General features: G+C 47.1%; 1 protein-coding gene across 4 annotated transcripts in view; it reads right to left on the bottom strand.

The window, feature by feature from the left end:
- Positions 1-18,238, bottom strand: part of LOC121573597 (Down syndrome cell adhesion molecule homolog) — a 169,565-nt gene that overhangs the window by 26,272 nt on the left and 125,055 nt on the right. For all 4 annotated transcript variants that reach the window (XM_041885695.2, XM_041885698.2, XM_041885696.2 and 1 more), the window contains one exon: positions 30-100. In XM_041885695.2, the coding sequence (XP_041741629.1) occupies positions 30-100 (71 nt within the window). The remainder of the gene's footprint in view (positions 1-29; positions 101-18,238) is intronic.

Raw genomic sequence — 18,238 nt, 5'->3', positions numbered from 1 at the left:
GTGGTAATAGTAGGTTAAATGTTTCTTACCCTCCAGGAGACTTTGATGCTTTGAGAGGAGAAAGCTTCAAGCTGCACATCTTGTGGGGGACCATCAGGGGCTAGAAGAAAATACACATTACGGTAATTGAGATCTGAGCTACTGTCAGTTCAGTAGATGAGGTGCAGGACAAATAAATCGGTCTACCAGCATTCTGCCAATGGAATGGAACTATCCAAACTGAGTGTATTTTGAAGGTTATGCCAAGGTCAAGTCAATTCTACGATGCTGAGACATGGAAGGCTAAGGTCCTACTGTATCTATGGGTAGACCAGAGTAGTTGGTCTCAGATGGCCCAGCCCACTTCACAATAATGAAGATGTCGGTCATGTTTATGAGAGGTCATGGGGGACAGACAGTCAGAAGAGAAGTGAGAGAGAGCAATGCAGTGCAGTGTGGGGGTTGGGAGGAACCACCAAAGGGAACAGGGGCTGCAGAGGGGCTGGCCCGTCGTCTATTGATTCCAGTGTGACATTTACAACATGGTCTGTTAATTGAAAAGTCCTTCTTTTAGTGCAGGGTCAGCATGTGTTCAATAATGCAATGGAGCCAATGTCACTCTGCTGTTAATGAATTGACTTGACCACCCATTCCCCTCTTTTCTATCTCTTTCATCCTAGTCACTTACTGTATGTACTGTAGGTCTCTTTTCTTTTGCAGTTCATCATACTGCCTGTTTGTCTGTTTTGTCTTATGTATTTATGAAGTCCATCGGTCTACATGTGTATGTACAGTATGTGTGTATTGTAGCCCAGCTAACAATTCTATGGAGAGAGAACATTTTTGTAATGTTACCTGTAATGTTCCCCTAATGTTTGAGTGTCCAGTTTTCCATTAGTTTGGGGAACATTCTATCTATGTTAGCAAAAACTTTCAGAGAAACCTTTTTAGAATGTTTTGGTGTTAAAGTTAGGAGAACATTACCTTAATGCCAAGCACAACCTATCTAGAATGTGGCTACAATGTTCTCAGAATATACAACATTGTTGTAGATGCGTTTTATGGGATGTTGCAAGAACATTCATGTGTCCAGTTTTCTAAGGGTTAGGAGAAGAGTTCAACATTCCACCAAACATACACAGGACATGGTTGCCATTTTCTCACAATATTAGATATTAAAGTTCTAGACACTTATGATAACGTTGCAAGAACATTCCAGTGTCCTGATTTCTGAGGGTTAGGAGAATATTCCATCAACGTCACATCAGTCATACACAGAACATGGTTGCCATTTTCTCTGAATATGAGATATTCATGTTCTAGACACATTTCATGAGAATGTTGTAAGAACATTCCTGGGTCCAGTTTTCTGAGGGTTAGGAGAATATTCCATCAACATCATATTCTAGACCTGTTCTATGGAAATGTTGCAAGAACACCTTGTTACTGTTGCCAAGCCCATCAAGGCCCTGATTGGTGAACCACTGAGCCATTCACAGCTCTTTTTGTCTGTTGGCAAGTATACTCACACAGTGCTTTTAACATACAGTGTTTACATAGTTCACACACCTTGACATACATGATTACATTGTGCATTTATACAGTAATTATTATTCAACATGTCCTCACCTGGGATTTGAACTCACAACCTCTTGGTTTATATGGACATTTTGTTAAAACACTTGGAAAATTATTTACTATCTGAAACAACTTGATAGGTGTAAGCAATAGGGTGAATGCACTTTGAAGTAAATCTCAGGTCTGTTAAAAGTACACTCCAGAAAATATTTTATTGGTCATAGTGATTCAGGAGTATCATTAAAACAGGTTAATATGCTCCACCAACATTAGACATGTCACACCCTGGCTCTGGGGACTCTATATGTTGAGCCAGGGTGTGTAGTTTCTATGTGTTCTTGTTCTATGTCAGTATTCTATGTGTTCTATTTCTATGTTGGCCAGTGTGGTTCTCAATCAGAGGCAACGAGTGTCAGCTGTGGCTGGTTGTCTCTGATTGGGAACCACATTTAAACAGGCTGTTTTCCCACAGTGGTTGTGGGATCTTGTTCCTTTTGGTTTGTTCCGTGTTGGTTGTTTAACCTAGGACGTCACGTTGTTCGTTTATTGTTTTGTTCTTGTTATCACTAAAGATAATAAAGTATGTTCGCTCATCACGCTGCGCCTTGGTCTACTCCGTTCAACGATCGTGACAGAAGATCCCACCATACCAGGACCAAGCAGCGTGTCCAGGAGCAGGCAGCCTGGACATGGGAGGAAGCGCCGGGTAAGGAGCTGGAGAGGTTGGCGATGGCCCAGGTGGGCAAATTGTGGTCCTGGGAGGACATGCTCGGGGGAAAAGGGCCATGGGCTAAGGTTAAGGCCCTGGCGAGAGAGGAGCAACGGCGTCAACAGTGTCGTCGTCGGACGGACGAGAGGCAACCCCAGAAATTTTTTAGGGGGGGGCACACGGCATGGGCGACTGGGCAGCAGGAGGCTGCCACAGGGCGAATTGGGAGATTAGGAGAGGAGGCCACCGGGTTTGGGGGGGCCAGAAGGCAGGTTGGCGGAGCCTGGATGGAGAGCAGAGCCAACTCCCGTACTCAGGCATGGCAGCATGAGACTGGGCAGGTTCCGGGGTATGCGGAGCTGCGTACTGTGCCACGAGTGGTCCGGCATAGTCCGGTACGTCCTGTGCGAGCACCCCGCACGTGTCGTGCGAAGGTGGGCATGCAGCCAGGACGGAGTGTGCCGGCTCAGCGCTCGTGGTCTCCAGTGCCTCTCCTCGGTCCCGGATATCCTGCGCCAGTGTCACGTGCTGTTATGCCAGTACGGGTACACAGCCCTGTACGTCATGTGCTGATGCCTCACACAGAGTGTGTGAAGGTAGGCATTCAGCCAGGACGGGTTGTGGCAGCTCTTCACTCCAGGCCTCCTATCCGTCTCCACAGCCCGGCCCGGCCTGTTCCTGCTCCTCGCACCAAGCCTACGGTGCGCGTCGCCAGCCCAGCCCGGCCTGTTCCTGCCCCTCGCACCAAGCCTACGGTGCGCGTCGCCAGCCCGGCCCGGCCTGTTCCTGCCCTTCGCACCAAGCCTACGGTGCGCGTCGCCAGCCCGGCCCGGCCTGTGCCTGCTCCTCGCACCAAGCCTACGGTGCGCGTCGCCAGCCCGGCCCGGTCTGTTCCTGCCACTCGCACTAAGCCTAAGGTGTGCGTCGCCAGCCCGGCCCGGCCTGTTCCTGCTCCACGCACCAAGCTAACGGTGCGCGTCGCCAGCCCGACCCGGCCTGTTCCTGCCACTCGCACCAAGCCTACGGTGCGCGTCGCCAGCCCGGCCCGGCCTGTTCCTGCCACTCGCACCAAGGCTACGGTGCGCGTCGCCAGCCCGGCCCGGCCTGTTCCTGCCACTCGCACCAAGCCTACGGTGCGCGTCGCCAGCCCGGCCCGGCCTGTTCCTGCCACTCGCACCAAGCCTACGGTGCGCGTCGCCAGCCCGGCCCGGCCTGTTCCTGCCACTCGCACCAAACCTACGGTGCGCGTCGCCAGCCCGGCCCGGCCTGTTCCTGCCACTCGCACCAAGCCTACGGTGCGCGTCGCCAGCCCGGCCCGGCCTGTTCCTGCCACTCGCACCAAGCCACGGTGCGCGTCGCCAGCCCGGCCCGGCCTGTTCCTGCCACTCGCACCAAGCCTACGGTGCGCGTCGCCAGCCCGGCCCGGCCTGTTCCTGCCACTCGCACCAAACCTACGGTGCGCGTCGCCAGCCCGGCCCGGCCTGTTCCTGCCACTCGCACCAAGCCAGGGGTGCGAGTCGTCAGCCCGGTAAGGCCCGTTCCTGCTCCACGCACCAAGCCAGGGGTGCGCATCGTCAGCCCGGTCCGGCCCGTTGCTGCTCCACGCACCAAGCCAGGGGTGCGCATCGTCAGCCCGGTCCGGCCCGTTCCTGCTCCACGCACCAAGCCAGGGGTGCGCATCGTCAGCCCGTACGGCCCGTTCCGGCTCCACGCACAAGCCAGGGGTGCGCATCGTCAGCCCGGTCCGGCCCGTTGCTGCTCCACGCACCAAGCCAGGGGTGCGCATCGTCAGCCCGGTCCGGCCCGTTCCTGCTCCACGCACCAAGCCAGGGGTGCGCATCGTCAGCCCGGTCCGGCCCGTTGCTGCTCCACGCACCAAGCCAGGGGTGCGCATCGTCAGCCCGGTCCGGCCCGTTCCTGCTCCACGCACCAAGCCAGGGGTGTGCGTCGTCAGTCCGGCACAACCCGTGCCTGGGTCACCGGTGCCTGGTCAGGTACCGGTCAGCTGCTCCACACCGGAGCTTAAGCAATCCGCTCCTACGATGTCCAGTCCAGCTCCAGCCAGCGGGGCCAGACCGGACCAGGGGCGCTACGGGGGGATTATTGGAGGGTGGTGGGCAAGCCCGGAGCCGGAACCGCCTCCGAGGAGGAATGCCCACCCAGCCCTCCCCTGTTTGGTTTATGTTGAGGCGCGGTCGCAGTCCGCGCCTTTGGGGGGGGGTACTGTCACACCCTGGCTCTGGGGACTCTATATGATGAGCCAGGGTGTGTAGTTTCTATGTGTTCTTGTTCTATGTCAGTATTCTATGTGTTCTATTTCTATGTTGGCCAGTGTGGTTCTCAATCAGAGGCAACGAGTGTCAGCTGTGGCTGGTTGTCTCTGATTGGGAACCACATTTAAACAGGCTGTTTTCCCACAGTGGTTGTGGGATCTTGTTCCTTTTGGTTTGTTCCGTGTTGGTTGTTTAACCTAGGACGTCACGTTGTTCGTTTATTGTTTTGTTCTTGTTATCACTAAAGATAATAAAGTATGTTCGCTCATCACGCTGCGCCTTGGTCTACTCCGTTCAACGATCGTGACAAGACAACTATACAGAAACAGGTGCAGTGATCGGTAAGCTGCTCTGACAACTGATGCTTAAAGTTAGTGAGGGAGATAAGTGTCCAGCTTCAGAGATTTTTGCAGTTTGTTTCAGTCATGGTGGCGTAGCAGGAAGAATGGAGTACCATGAACCAAGAGGTAGTGATTTCAAATCCCAGGTGAGGACATTGAATAATAAATACTTTATACATGCACAATGCAATCATGTATGTCAAATATGTCATTTGAAAAGGATTTGCCAGTAGATTGTCGACTTGATTCATGATGATGACTGCTAGTTAAGTTTTGAAAGTATGATGTTGACATGATCAGTCCAATCAAAGCTACGGTAGATATAACGTTATTTGACGTCATTTTATCTGTGGCCAATGACCTTTGAGCCTTCTTGGATGGGCACTTCTAATGTAACTCTGGCAGCACCCAAGGGGCTTGAATTTTCGAGCTCTACCCGTAGATTTTGCGGTGACGTAGTGTCCCCATGAGTGACAGAACACTGAGCCCATCACAGCACAACTAGAGAACATTACCAACCCCTACACTCTGTATTTTCCGCTGGCTGCCCCACCACCACAGAAAGCACTGAGCTAGGCTGAAACACCTGCATTTCGGAGCTGCCTTACTCAAGAAAGCAAAATACCGACCATGCTTGTATGTGGCTTTATTAACTCAATTTATTTTTATTTTTTACATTGTTTGCAAACTGATATGTGACACATATTAATGCCCAAATAACATGTCCCACCTGCCCTGAATGACGGGTTGCCACTGATTTTCGGTATGCCATAATATATTGGACAGGCTGGGAGTGGCGTAATGAGAAAGTCCTTCTCCGTTTCCGTTATCCAACCCTCTGAAAGAGCGTTATATATGAAGTGCCTTCAGAAAGTATTCATACCCCTCCCTGGACTTATTCCAGATTTTGTTGTGTTACAGCCTGAATTCAAAATGGATTAAATATATTTTTTTCCTCACACATATCTACACACAATACCCCATAATGACAAAGTGAAAACATGTTTTTAGAAATTGTAGCAAATTTATTGAAAATGAAAAACAGAAATATCTAATTTACATAAGTATTCACACCCCTGAGTAAATACATGTTAGGATGACCTTTGGCAGTGATTACAGCTGTGAGTCTTTCTGGGTAAGTCTCTAAGAGTGTTGTACACCTGGATTGTAAAATATTTGCCCAATTTTATTTTCAAAATTCTTCAAGTGCTGTCAAATTGGTTGTTGATCATTGCTAGACAACCATTTTCAAGTCTTGTCATAGATTTTCAAGCAGATTTAAGTCAAAACAGTAACTCGGCCACTCAGGAGCATTCACTGTCTTCTTGGTAAGCAACTCCAGTAAAGATTTGGCCTTGTGTTTTAGGTTATTGTCCTGCCTAAAGGTGAATTCCTCTCCCAGTGTCTGGTGGAAAGCAGAATGAACCAGGTTTTCCTTTAGGATTTTGCCTGTGCTTAGCTCCATTCCGTTTCTTTTTTTATCCTGAAAACTCCCCAGTCCTTAAGGATTACAAGCATACCTATAACATGATGCAGCCACCACTATGCTTGAAAATATGGAGAGTGGTACTCAGTAATGTGTTGTATTGGATTTGCCCCAAACAAAACACTTTGTAGTTCAGGACAAAAAGTTAATTGCTTTGCCAAATTTTTTGCAGTATTACTTTAGTGTCTTGTTGCAAACAGGATGCATGTTTTGGAATATTTGTATTCTGTACAGGCTTCCTTCTTTTCACTCTGTTAATTAGGTTAGTATTGTGGAGTAACTACAATGTTGTTGATCCATTGTCAGTTTTTTCCTATTACATTTACAGTGGGGAGAACAAGTATTTGATACACTGCCGATTTTGCAGGTTTTCCTACTTACAAAGCATGTAGAGGTCTGTAATTTTTATCATAGGTACACTTCAACTGTGAGAGACGGAATCTAAAACAAAAATCCAGAAAATCACATTGTATGATTTTTATGTAATTAATTTGCATTTTATTGCATGACATAAGTATTTGATCACCTACCAACCAGTAAGAATTCCGGCTCTCAAAGACCTGTTAGTTTTTCTTTAAGAAGCCCTCCTGTTCTCCACTCATTACCTGTATTAACTGCACCTGTTTGAACTCGTTACCTGTATAAAAGACACCTGTCCACACACTCAATCAAACAGACTCCAACCTCTCCACAATGGCCAAGACCAGAGAGCTGTGTAAGGACATCAGGGATAAAATTGTAGACCTGCACAAGGCTGGGATGGGCTACAGGACAATAGGCAAGCAGCTTGGTGAGAAGGCAACAACTGTTGGCGCAATTATTAGAAAATGGAAGAAGTTCAAGATGACGGTCAATCACCCTCGGTCTGGGGCTCCATGCAAGATCTCACCTCGTGGGGCATCAATGATCATGAGGAAGGTGAGGGAATCAGCCCAGAACTACATGGCAGGACCTGGTCAATGACCTGAAGAGAGCTGGGACCACAGTCTCAACGAAAACCATTAGTAACACACTACGCCGTCATGGATTAAAATCCTGCAGCGCACGCAAGGTCCCCCCTGCTCAAGCCAGCGCATGTCCAGGCCCGTCTGAAGTTTGCCAATGACCATCTGGATGATCCAGAGGAGGAATGGGAGAAGGTCATGTGGTCTGATGAGACAAAAATATAGCTTTTTGGTCTAAACTCCACTCGCCGTGTTTGGAGGAAGAAGAAGGATGAGTACAACCCCAAGAACACCATCCCAACCGTGAAGCATGGAGGTGGAAACATCATTATTTGGGGATGCTTTTCTGCAAAGGGGACAGGACGACTGCACCGTATTGAGGGGAGGATGGATGGGGCCATGTATCGCGAGATCTTGGCCAACAACCTCCTTCTCTCAGTAAGAGCATTGAAGATGGGTCGTGGTTGGGTCTTCCAGCATGACAACGACCCGAAACACACAGCCAGGGCAACTAAGGAGTGGCTCCGTAAGAAGCATCTCAAAGTCCTGGAGTGGCCTAGCCAGTCTCCAGACCTGAACCCAATAGAAAATCTTTGGAGGGAGCTGAAAGTCCGTATTGCCCAGCGACAGCCCCGAAACCTGAAGGATCTGGAGAAGGTCTGTATGGAGGAGTGGGCCAAAATCCCTGCTGCAGTGTGTGCAAACCTGGTCAAGACCTACAGGAAACGTATGATCTCTGTAATTGCAAACAAAGGTTTCTGTACCAAATATTAAGTTCTGCTTTTCTGATGTATCAAATACTTGTTCTCCCCATTGTACATTTACGTCATTTAGCAGACGCTCTTATCAAGAGCGACTTACAGTTAGTGAGTGCATACATTTTCATACTGGCCCACCGTGGGAAACGAACCCACAACCCTGGCGTTGCAAGCGCCATGCTCTACCAACTGAGCTACAGGGGACTATCACAGCCATTAAACTCTGTAAGTGTTTTAAAGTCACCATTGGCCTCATGGTAAAATCCCTGAGTGGTTTCCTTCCTCTCCGGCAACGGAGTTAGGAAGGACGCCTGTATCTTTGTAGTGACTGGGTGTATTGATAAACCATCCAAAGTGTAATTTATAACTTCACCATGCTCAAAGGGATATTCAATGTCTGCTTTTTTATTTTTACCCATCTACCAATAGGTGCCCTTCTTTGCGATGCATTGGAAAACCTCTCTGGTCTTTGTGGTTGAATCTGTGTTTGAAATTCACTGTTCGACTGAGGGACATTACAGATAATTGTATGTGTGGGGTACAGAAATACAAAAATCATGTTAAACACTATTATTGCACACAGAGTGAGTCCATGCAACTTAGTGTGTGACTTGTTAAGCACATTTTTACTCCTGAACTTATTTAGGCTTTCCATGACAAAGGGGTTGAATACTTATTGACTCAAGACATTTCAGCTTTTCATTTTTTATTAACTTGTAAAAATGTCCCTTTTGACATTATGGGGTATTGTGTGTAGGCCAGTGACAAAACATCTCATTTTAATCCATCTGAAATTCAGGCTGTAACAACAAAATGTGGAAAAAGTCAAGGGCTGTGAATACTTTCTGAAGGCACTGTGTGGTTGGAACGGAGAGGGACATAGAACATAGTGTCAGAGAGTTGAGCATAAACCTCATTATCATTGTTTCCTGACAACACAACCAATACGAACGTTTTTTACCACCAGAGAACAGGTAAAGAATACAAAATCCAAAGCTTCATTCATTATAGCACCACAAATGTCATATACATGCTCAAATGCATCTGCAAGGCTGCTTATATTGGTCAAAGTAAAAGAGCATTGAAACTTCACATCACAGTAAAAATTCATAATAAAAATAAGGACTATGCTATTGCGCGCCACTGCATAGAAGCCAACCATCGCTCACCTTCCTCCCTGCGCTTTGTAGCCTTAGAACACGTCCACATTTCACAAAGAAGAGGTGACATTGTATGTAAACTAAAACAAAGAGAGGCATTCTGGCAGTACTCCTTAGACACTGTGGATCCTAAGGGGCTAAAAGATGATTTTTCACTGTCCTCGTTTCTATAATGGTGTTGCCTTTATTCTTTTGGTCTCTGTGTCTCCGGATTCACAGACACCCAAATATCACTTATGTATATTTTTCCACGGCCTATTGATCAACGAGGCACACTATTTCTGTTATTATTAGTATTATTTTGTACTATAATTTGCCATTTTTTTCTTACATTGTTGTGTCTCAATGGGCCACTAGGCTATAAATAGGAACTAAGTGCAATGGTCACGTCACTCTGAGGAAGACGTCAGCATGATGTCAAAACGTCAGTCACCTGTTCGCATCCTGTACAATGTGGAAGTGATGGCGCCGGAGGGGATGGCTGCCATTTTACGGGCTCCTAACCAACTGTGCTATTTTGTTAGTTTTTTTGCGTTGTTTGTAACTACTTTTTTTACTTATTGTGTACATAATGTTGCTGCTACCGTCTCTTATGACCGAAAATAACTTCTGGACATGAGAATAGCGATTACTCACCTCGAACTGGACAAATACTTTTTCTTTAACAAGTCCAATGCGAAGGATATACTGCTTTCTCAGGAATTTGTGAATAACAGCTGGTGCGCGATGTCTAATATTAAAGAAGTCTCAAGGTATTGCTCGCCTGAGGTAGAGTACCTTATGATAAGCTGTACAGTCGTGGTCAAAAGTTTTGAGAATTACACAAATATTAATTTTCACAAAGTCTGCTGCCTTAGTTTTTATGATGGCAATTTGCATATATTCCAGAATGTTATGAAGAGTGATCAGATGAATTGCAATTAATTGCAAAGTCCCTCTTTCATTGCTTTGCACAAAAAGGGCTTCACAGGCAAGGATATTGCTGCTAGTAAGATTGAACTTCAAAGAGATAGGTTCAATTGTTGTGAAGAAGGCTTCAGGGCGCCCAAGAAACTCCATCAAGCGCCAGGACCATCTCCTAAAGTTGATTCAGCTGTGGGATCGGGGCACCACCAGTTCAGAGCTTGCTCAGGAATGGCAGCAGGCAGGTGTGAGTGCATCTGCACGCATAGTGAGGTGAAGACTTTTGGAGGATGGCCTGATGTCAAGAAGGGCAGCGAGGAAGCCACTTCTCTCCAGGAAAAACATCAGGGACAGCCCCGAGAAATGGCATAGCAGTGCGGTCGTGTTTTCTGTAGTGTCCTCATGTAAATAGCCTGTTTTTAGTTTTTTGTCTTTTTCGTATATATTTCTCAATCTCACTTTCCATCCTTTAACTAAATATACTTTCCTGCAACCCGCCTCACCCAATGTGGAACGGATTCTATTATTTCTTCATACATTTTTATCCAGAACCTCTGACTGAAAATAGCCAGCTAACTAGCTACTTGCTATTAGCCACCGTTAGCAGTCTTCACCATTGTCCGTGGCCTGCACTACCTACCAGCCAGCTATAGCCTGGACAATTATCAGCTAGTCTGCACAGTCTGCACATCGCGCTATCGAGCCAGAGCATATCGGATTTTCTGCTGGAATCACTGAATCACTGGACCTTAACACCGGATCATCGCAACTAGCTAGCTGCAACCGAATGGCTGTTGTCGTTGTTGGCTAATCACCACTGTCCTGAAGCTAACCCCAGTTAGCCTTGAGCTAGCCTCGAGCCAGGCCCATCTCCCGGCTATCTACCTCTCTGTCAACCGGACGGGACCTCCTAGTGTTGACACAGAGCCCCGCCGATCCATCACGACTGGTCTGCCGACGTAATCGTCTGATGTGGTTTCAACAGGCTTCCCGTTGCGACGACCACGAAGATCCATCTGCTAGCCCTGGCCCGCTAGCACACGCAATCAACAGCCGTGCCTCCAGCTTGCCTGTAGCGTAGCAGCCACTGAACTGCTCCCGGACTTACTTATTGCTGTTCACTGGACCTTATGATCACTCAGCTACACAGCTGATGCCTGCTGGACTGTTCCTTTATACGGTACCCCATCCTGTTTATCTGTTTAGCCTCAGCTCAAACTTTTGTCGCCATTACCAGCTGTTGTCTTAGCTCTCTCGAATAACACCTGTGACTGCTTTATGCCTATGTCCCATGTCAATATGCCTTGCCTATTACTTTTTCGGTTAGTTCTAACTGTACTTTTTCAATGTAGAGCCCCCAGTCCTACTCAACCTGTCTCAGATAGATCCTTTGTCCCACCCCCCACACAGGCGGAGACCGGCTCAATCGGTGCCTCCAGTGATGCTATCTCTTTCATCTTTACCCAACGCTTAGGTTTACCTCCACTGTACTCATATCCTTCCATATGTTTGTCTGTACATAATGCCCTGAATCTATTCTACAACGCCTGGAAATCTGCCCCTTTTTTTCTCTGTACCCAACGCACTAGATGACCAGTTCTTAACCCTCCCGTTGTCCTAGGGTCAAAATGACCCGCCACTGTGTTGAACCAACTTTATTCAATTTTTATATTTTTGGGATCATTTGTGAGAAGGAGGCAGTGAGACTTTAAAGAAAGTATGATCATGAGGAAGGTGAGGAATCAGCCCAGAACTACACGGAAGGACCTGGTCAATGACCTGAAGAGAGCTGGGACCACAGTCTCAAAGAAAACCATTAGTAACACACTACGCCGTCATGGATTAAAATCCTGCAGCGCACGCAAGGTCCCCCTGCTCAAGCCAGCGCATGTCCAGGCCCGTCTGAAGTTTGCCAATGACCATCTGGATGATCCAGAGGAGGAATGGGAGAAGGTCATGTGGTCTGATGAGACAAAAATTGAGCTTTTTGGTCTAAACTCCACTTGCCGTGTTTGGAGGAAGAAGAAGGATGAGTACAACCCCAAGAACACCATACCAACCGTGAAGCATGGAGATGGAAACATCATTCTTTGGGGATGCTTTTCTGCAAAGGGGACAAGACGACTGCACCGTATTGAGGGGAGGATGGATGGGGCCATGTATCGCGAGATCTTGGCCAACAACCTCCTTCCCTCAGTAAGAGCATTGAAGATGGGTCGTGGCTGGGTCTTCCAGCATGACAACGACCCGAAACACACAGCCAGGGCAACTAAGGAGTGGCTCCGTAAGTAGCATCTCAAGGTCCTGGAGTGGCCTAGCCAGTCTCCAGACCTGAACCCAATAGAAAATCTTTGGAGGGAGCTGAAAGTCCGTATTGCCTAGCGACAGCCCCGAAAGCTGAAGGATCTGGAGAAGGTCTGTATGGAGGAGTGGGCCAAAATCCCTGCTGCAGTGTGTGAAAACCTGGTCAAGACCTACAGGAAACGTATGATCTCTGTAAAGGCAAACACAGGTTTCTGTACCAAATATTAAGTTCTGCTTTTCTGATGTATCAAATACTTATGTCATGCAATAAAATGCAAATTAATTACTTAAAAATCATACAATGTGATTTTCTGGATTTTTGTTTTAGATTCCGTCTCTCACAGTGGAAGTGTACCTATGATAAAAAATTACAGACCTCTACATGCTTTGTAAGTAGGAAAACCTGCAAAATTGGCAGTGTATCAAATACTTGTTCTCCCCACTGTAATAACCATGATCGATAAAAGACAGTACTGTGCAGCAGTCTTCATTGACCTGGCCAAGGCTTTTGACTCTGTCAATCACCACATTCTTATTGGCAGACTAAATAGCCTTGGTTTCTCAAATGACTGCCTCACCTGGTTCACCAACTACTTCTCAGATAGAGTTCAATGTGTCAAATCGGAGTGCCTGTTGTCTGGACCTCTGGCAGTCTCTATGGGGGTGCCACATGGTTCAATTCTCGGGCCGACTCTATTCTCTGTGTATATCAATGATGTCGCTCTTGCTGCTGGTGACTGTCAGATCCACCTCTACGCAGACGACACCATTTTGTATACATCTGGCCCTTCATTGTACACTGTTAACAAACCTCCAAACGAGCTTCAATGCCATACAACACTCCTTCCGTGGCCTCCAACTGCTCTTAAACGCTAGTAAAACAAAATGCATGCTCTTCAATCGAACGCTGCTTGCACCCACCTGCCCGACTAGAATCACTACTCTCGGCGGCTCTGACTTAGAATATGTGGACAACTACAAATACCTAGGTGTCTGGTTAGACTGTAAACTCTCCTTCCAGACTCACATTAAGCATCTCCAATCCAAAGTTAAATCTAGAATCGGCTTCCTATTTCGCAACAAAGCCTCCTTCACTCATGCTGCTACACATGCCCTCGTAAAACGGACTATCCTACCGATCCTTGACTTCGGCGATGTCATTTACAAAATAGCTTCCAACACTCTACTCCGCAAATTGGATGTAGTCTATCACAGTGCCATCCATTTTGTCACCAAAGCCCCATATACTACCCACCATTGTGACCTGTACGCTCTCGTTAGCTGGGCCTCACTACATATTTGTCGCAAAACCCACTGGCTCCAGGTCATCTATAAATCCCTTCTAGGCAAATCCCCGCCTTATCTTAGCTCATTGGTCACCATAGCAACACCCACCCATAGTATGCGTTCCAGCAGGTATATCTCACTGGTCATCCCCAAAGCAAACACCTCCTTTGGTCGCCATTCCTTCCAGTTCTCTGCTGCCAATGACTGGAACGAACTGCAAAAAGCTCTGAAGCTGGAGACACTTATCTCCCTCACTAACTTTAAGCATCAGTTGTCAGAGCAGCTTACCGATCACTGCACCTGTACACAGCCCATCTGTAATTAGCCCACCCAACTACCTCATCCCCATATTGTTATTTACATTATTTATTTTGCTCATTTGCACCCCAGTATCTCTATTTGCACATCATCTTCTGTACATCTATCACTCCAGTGTTAATACTAAATTATAATTGTAATTATTTTGCAATATGGCCTATTTATTGCCTTACCTCCATAACTTACTACATTTGCACACACTGTATATAGATTTTCTATTGTGTTATTGACTGTACGTTTTGTTTATTCCATATGTAACTCTGTGTTGTTGTTGTTTTTTCCGCACTGCTTTGCTTTATCTTGGCCAGGTCGCAGTTGTAAATGAGAACTTGTTCTCAACTGGCTTACCTGGTTAAATAAAGGTGAAATAAAAGAAATAAAAAAAAACTGATATTCTGCAAAAGGTACAGGGATTGGACTGCTGAGGACTGGGGTAAAGTCATTTTCTCTGAATCCCCTTTCCGATTGTTTGGGGCGTCCGGAAAAAAGCTTGTCCGGAGAAGACAAGGTGAGCGCTACCATCAGTCCTGTGTCATGCCAACAGTAAAGCATCCTGAGACCATTCATGTGGGGGGTTGCTTCTCAGGCAAGGGAGTGGGCTCACTCACAATTTTGCCTAAGAACACAGTCATGATTAAAGAATGGTACCAACACATCCTCCGAGAGCAACTTCTCCCAACCATCCAAGAACAGTTTGGTGATGAACAATGCCTTTTCCAGCATGATGGAGCACCTTTCCATAAGGCAAAAGTGATAACTAAGTGGCTAGGGAACAAAACATCGAAATTTTGGGTCCATGGCCAGGAAACTCCCCAGACCTTAATCCCATTGTGAACTTGTGGTCAATCCTCAAGAGGCGGGTGGACAAATAAAAACCCACAAATTCTGACAAACTCCAAGCATTGATTATGCAAGAATGGGCTGCCATCAGTCAGGTTGTGGCCCAGAAGTTAATTGACAGCATGCCAGGGCGGATTGCAGAGGTCTTGAAAAAGAAGGGTCAACACTGCAAATATTGACTCGTTGCATAAACTTAATGCAATTGTCAATAAAAGCCTTTGACACTTATGGAATGGTTGTAATTATACTGCAGTATACCATAGTAACATCTGACATAAAATATCTAAAAACACTGAAGCAGCAAACTTTGTGAAGACCAATACTTGTGTCATTCTCAAAACTTTTGACCACGACTGTAGACCACACTATCTACCAAGAGAGTTCTCATCTATATTATTCGTAGCCGTCTATTTACGATCACAAACCGATGCTGGCACTAAGACCACACTCAATTAGCTGTATAAGGCCATAAGCAAACAAGAAAATGCTCATCCAGAAGCGGCGCTCCTAGTGGCCGGGGACTTTAATGCAGGCAAACTTTAATCAGTTTTACCTCATTTCTACCAGCATGTCACATGTGCAACCAGAGGAAAGAAAAACTCTAGACCACCTTTACTCCACAGACAGAGACGCATACAAAGCTCCCCCTCGCCCTCCATTTGGCAAATCTGACCATAATTCTATCCTCCTGATTCCTGCGTACAAGCAAAAACTAAAGCAGGAAGTACCAGTGACTCGCTCAATACGGAAGTGGTCAGATGACGCGGATGCTACGCTACATGACTGTTATGCTAGCACAGACCGGAATATGTTCCGAGATTCATCCAATGGCATTGAGGAGTATACCACCTCAGTCATCGGCTTCATCAATAAGTGCATCGACGACGTCGTCCCCACAGTGACCGTACATACATATCCCAACCAGAAGCCATGGATTACAGGCAACATCCACATCGAGCTAAAGGCTAAAGCTGCCGCTTTCAAGGAACGGGACACTAATCTGGACGCTTTTAAGAAATCCCGCTATGGCCTCAGACGAACCATCAAACAGGCAAAGCGTCAATACAGGACTAAGATTGAATCCTACTACACCGGCTCTGACGCTCGTCGGATGTGGCAGGGCTAGCAAACTATCACGGACTACAAAGGGAAACCCAGCCGCGAGCTGCCCAGTGACGCGAGCCTACCAGACGAGCTAAATGCCTTTTATGCTCACTTCGAGGCAAGCAACACTGAAGCATGCATGAGAGCACCAGCTCTTCCGGACGACTGTGTGATAATGCTCTCGGTAGCCGATGTGAGCAAGTCCTTTAAACAGGTCAACATTCACAAAGCATGCGCTGACCAACAGGCAAGTGTCTTCACTGACATTTTCAACCTCTCCCTGACCGAGTCTGTAATGCCTACGTGTTTCAAGCAGATCTCCATGGTCCAGGTAACCTACCTAAATGATTACCGCCCTGTAGAACTCATGTCGGTAGCCATGAAAGGCTGGTCATGGCTCACATCAACAGCATCATCCCGGATACCCTAGACCCACTCCAATTTGCATACCGCCCAAACAGATCCACAGATGTCACAATCTCAATCGCACTCCATACTGCCCTTTCCCACCTGGACGAAAGGAACACCTATGTGAGAATGCTGTTCATTGACTACAGCTCAGCGTTCAACACCATAGTGCCCACAAAGCTCATCACTAAGCTAAGAACCCTGGGACTAAACACCTCCTTCTGCAACTGGATCCTGGACTTCTTGACGGGCCGCCCCCAGGTGGTAAGGGTAGGGAACAACACGTCTGCCACGCTGATCCTCAACACTGGGGCCCCTCAGGGGTGCATGCTTAGTCCCCTCCTGTACTCCCTGTCAGCTACGACTGCGTGGCCAAACACGACTCCAACACCATCATTAAGTTTGCTGACGATACACAGCAGTGGTAGACCTGATCACCGACAACGATGAGACAGCCTATAGGGAGGTGGTCAGAGACCTGGCAGTGGGGTGCCAGGACAACAACCTCTCCCTCAATGTGAGCAAGACAAAGGAGCTGATCGTGGACTACAGGAAAAGGCGGGCTGAACAGGCCCCCATTAACATTGACGGGGCTGTAGTGGAGAGGGTCGAGAGTTTTAAGTTCCTTGGTGTCCACATCACCAACGAACTATCATGGTCCAAACACACCAAGACAGTCGTGAAGAGGGCACGACAACACCTTTTCCCCCTCAGGAGACTGAAAAGATTTGGCATGGGTCCCCAGATCCTCAAAAAGTTATACAGCTGCACCATCGAGAGCATCCTGACCGGTTGCATCACCGCCTGGTATGGCAACTGCTCGGCATCTGATCGTAGGGTAGTGCGTATGGCCCAGTACATCACCGGGGACAAGCTTCCTGCCATCCAGGACCTATATACTAAGCGGTGTCAGAGGAAAGCCCCAAAAATGGTCAAAGACTCCAGTCACCCAAGTCATAGATTGTTCTCTCTGCTACCGCATGGCAAGCGATAGCGGAGCGCCAAGTTTGGGACCAAAAGGCACCTTAAGGCACCAAAAGGCACCCCAAAGCCATAAGACTGCTGAACAATTAATAAAAATGGCCACCTATTTACATTGACCCCCCCAACCCCCTCCATGTGTTTTTACACTGCTGCTACCCGCTGTCTATTATCTATGTATAGTCATTTTACCCCTACCTACATGTACAAATTACCTCGACCTTCCTGTAGCACCGCACATTGACTCGGTACCCCCTGTATATACAGGGAGGGAAAAAAGTATTTGATCCCCTGCTGATTTTGTACGTTTGCCTACTGACAAAGACATGATCAGTCTATAATTATAATGGTAGGTTTATTTGAACAGTGAGAGACAGAATAACAACAAACAAAAATCCAGAAAAACGCATATAAAATTGATTTGCATTTTAATGAGGGAAATAAGTATTTGACCCCTCTGCAAAACATGACTTAGTACTTGGTGGCAAAACCCTTGTTGGCAATCACAGAGGTCAAACGTTTCTTGTAGTTGGCCACCAGGTTTGCACACATCTCAGGAGGGATTTTGTCCCACTCCTCTTTGCAGATCTTCTCCAAGTCATTAAGGTTTCGAGGCTGACGTTTGGCAACTTGAACCTTCAGCTCCCTCCACAGATGTTCTATGGGATTAAGGTCTGGAGACTGGCTAGGCCACTCCAGGACCTTAATGTGCTTCTTATTGAGCCACTCCTTTGTTGCCTTGGCCGTGTGTTTTGTGTCATTGTCATGCTGGAATACCCATCCACGACCCATTTTCAATGCCCTGGCTGAGGGAAGGAGGTTCTCATCCAAGATTTGACAGTACATGGCCCCGTCCATCGTCCCT

Source organism: Coregonus clupeaformis, chromosome 9 (genome assembly GCF_020615455.1).
Source record: "Coregonus clupeaformis isolate EN_2021a chromosome 9, ASM2061545v1, whole genome shotgun sequence".
Classification (NCBI taxonomy): Eukaryota; Metazoa; Chordata; class Actinopteri; order Salmoniformes; family Salmonidae; genus Coregonus; species Coregonus clupeaformis.
This window is presented reverse-complemented; position numbering and strand designations above follow the sequence as displayed.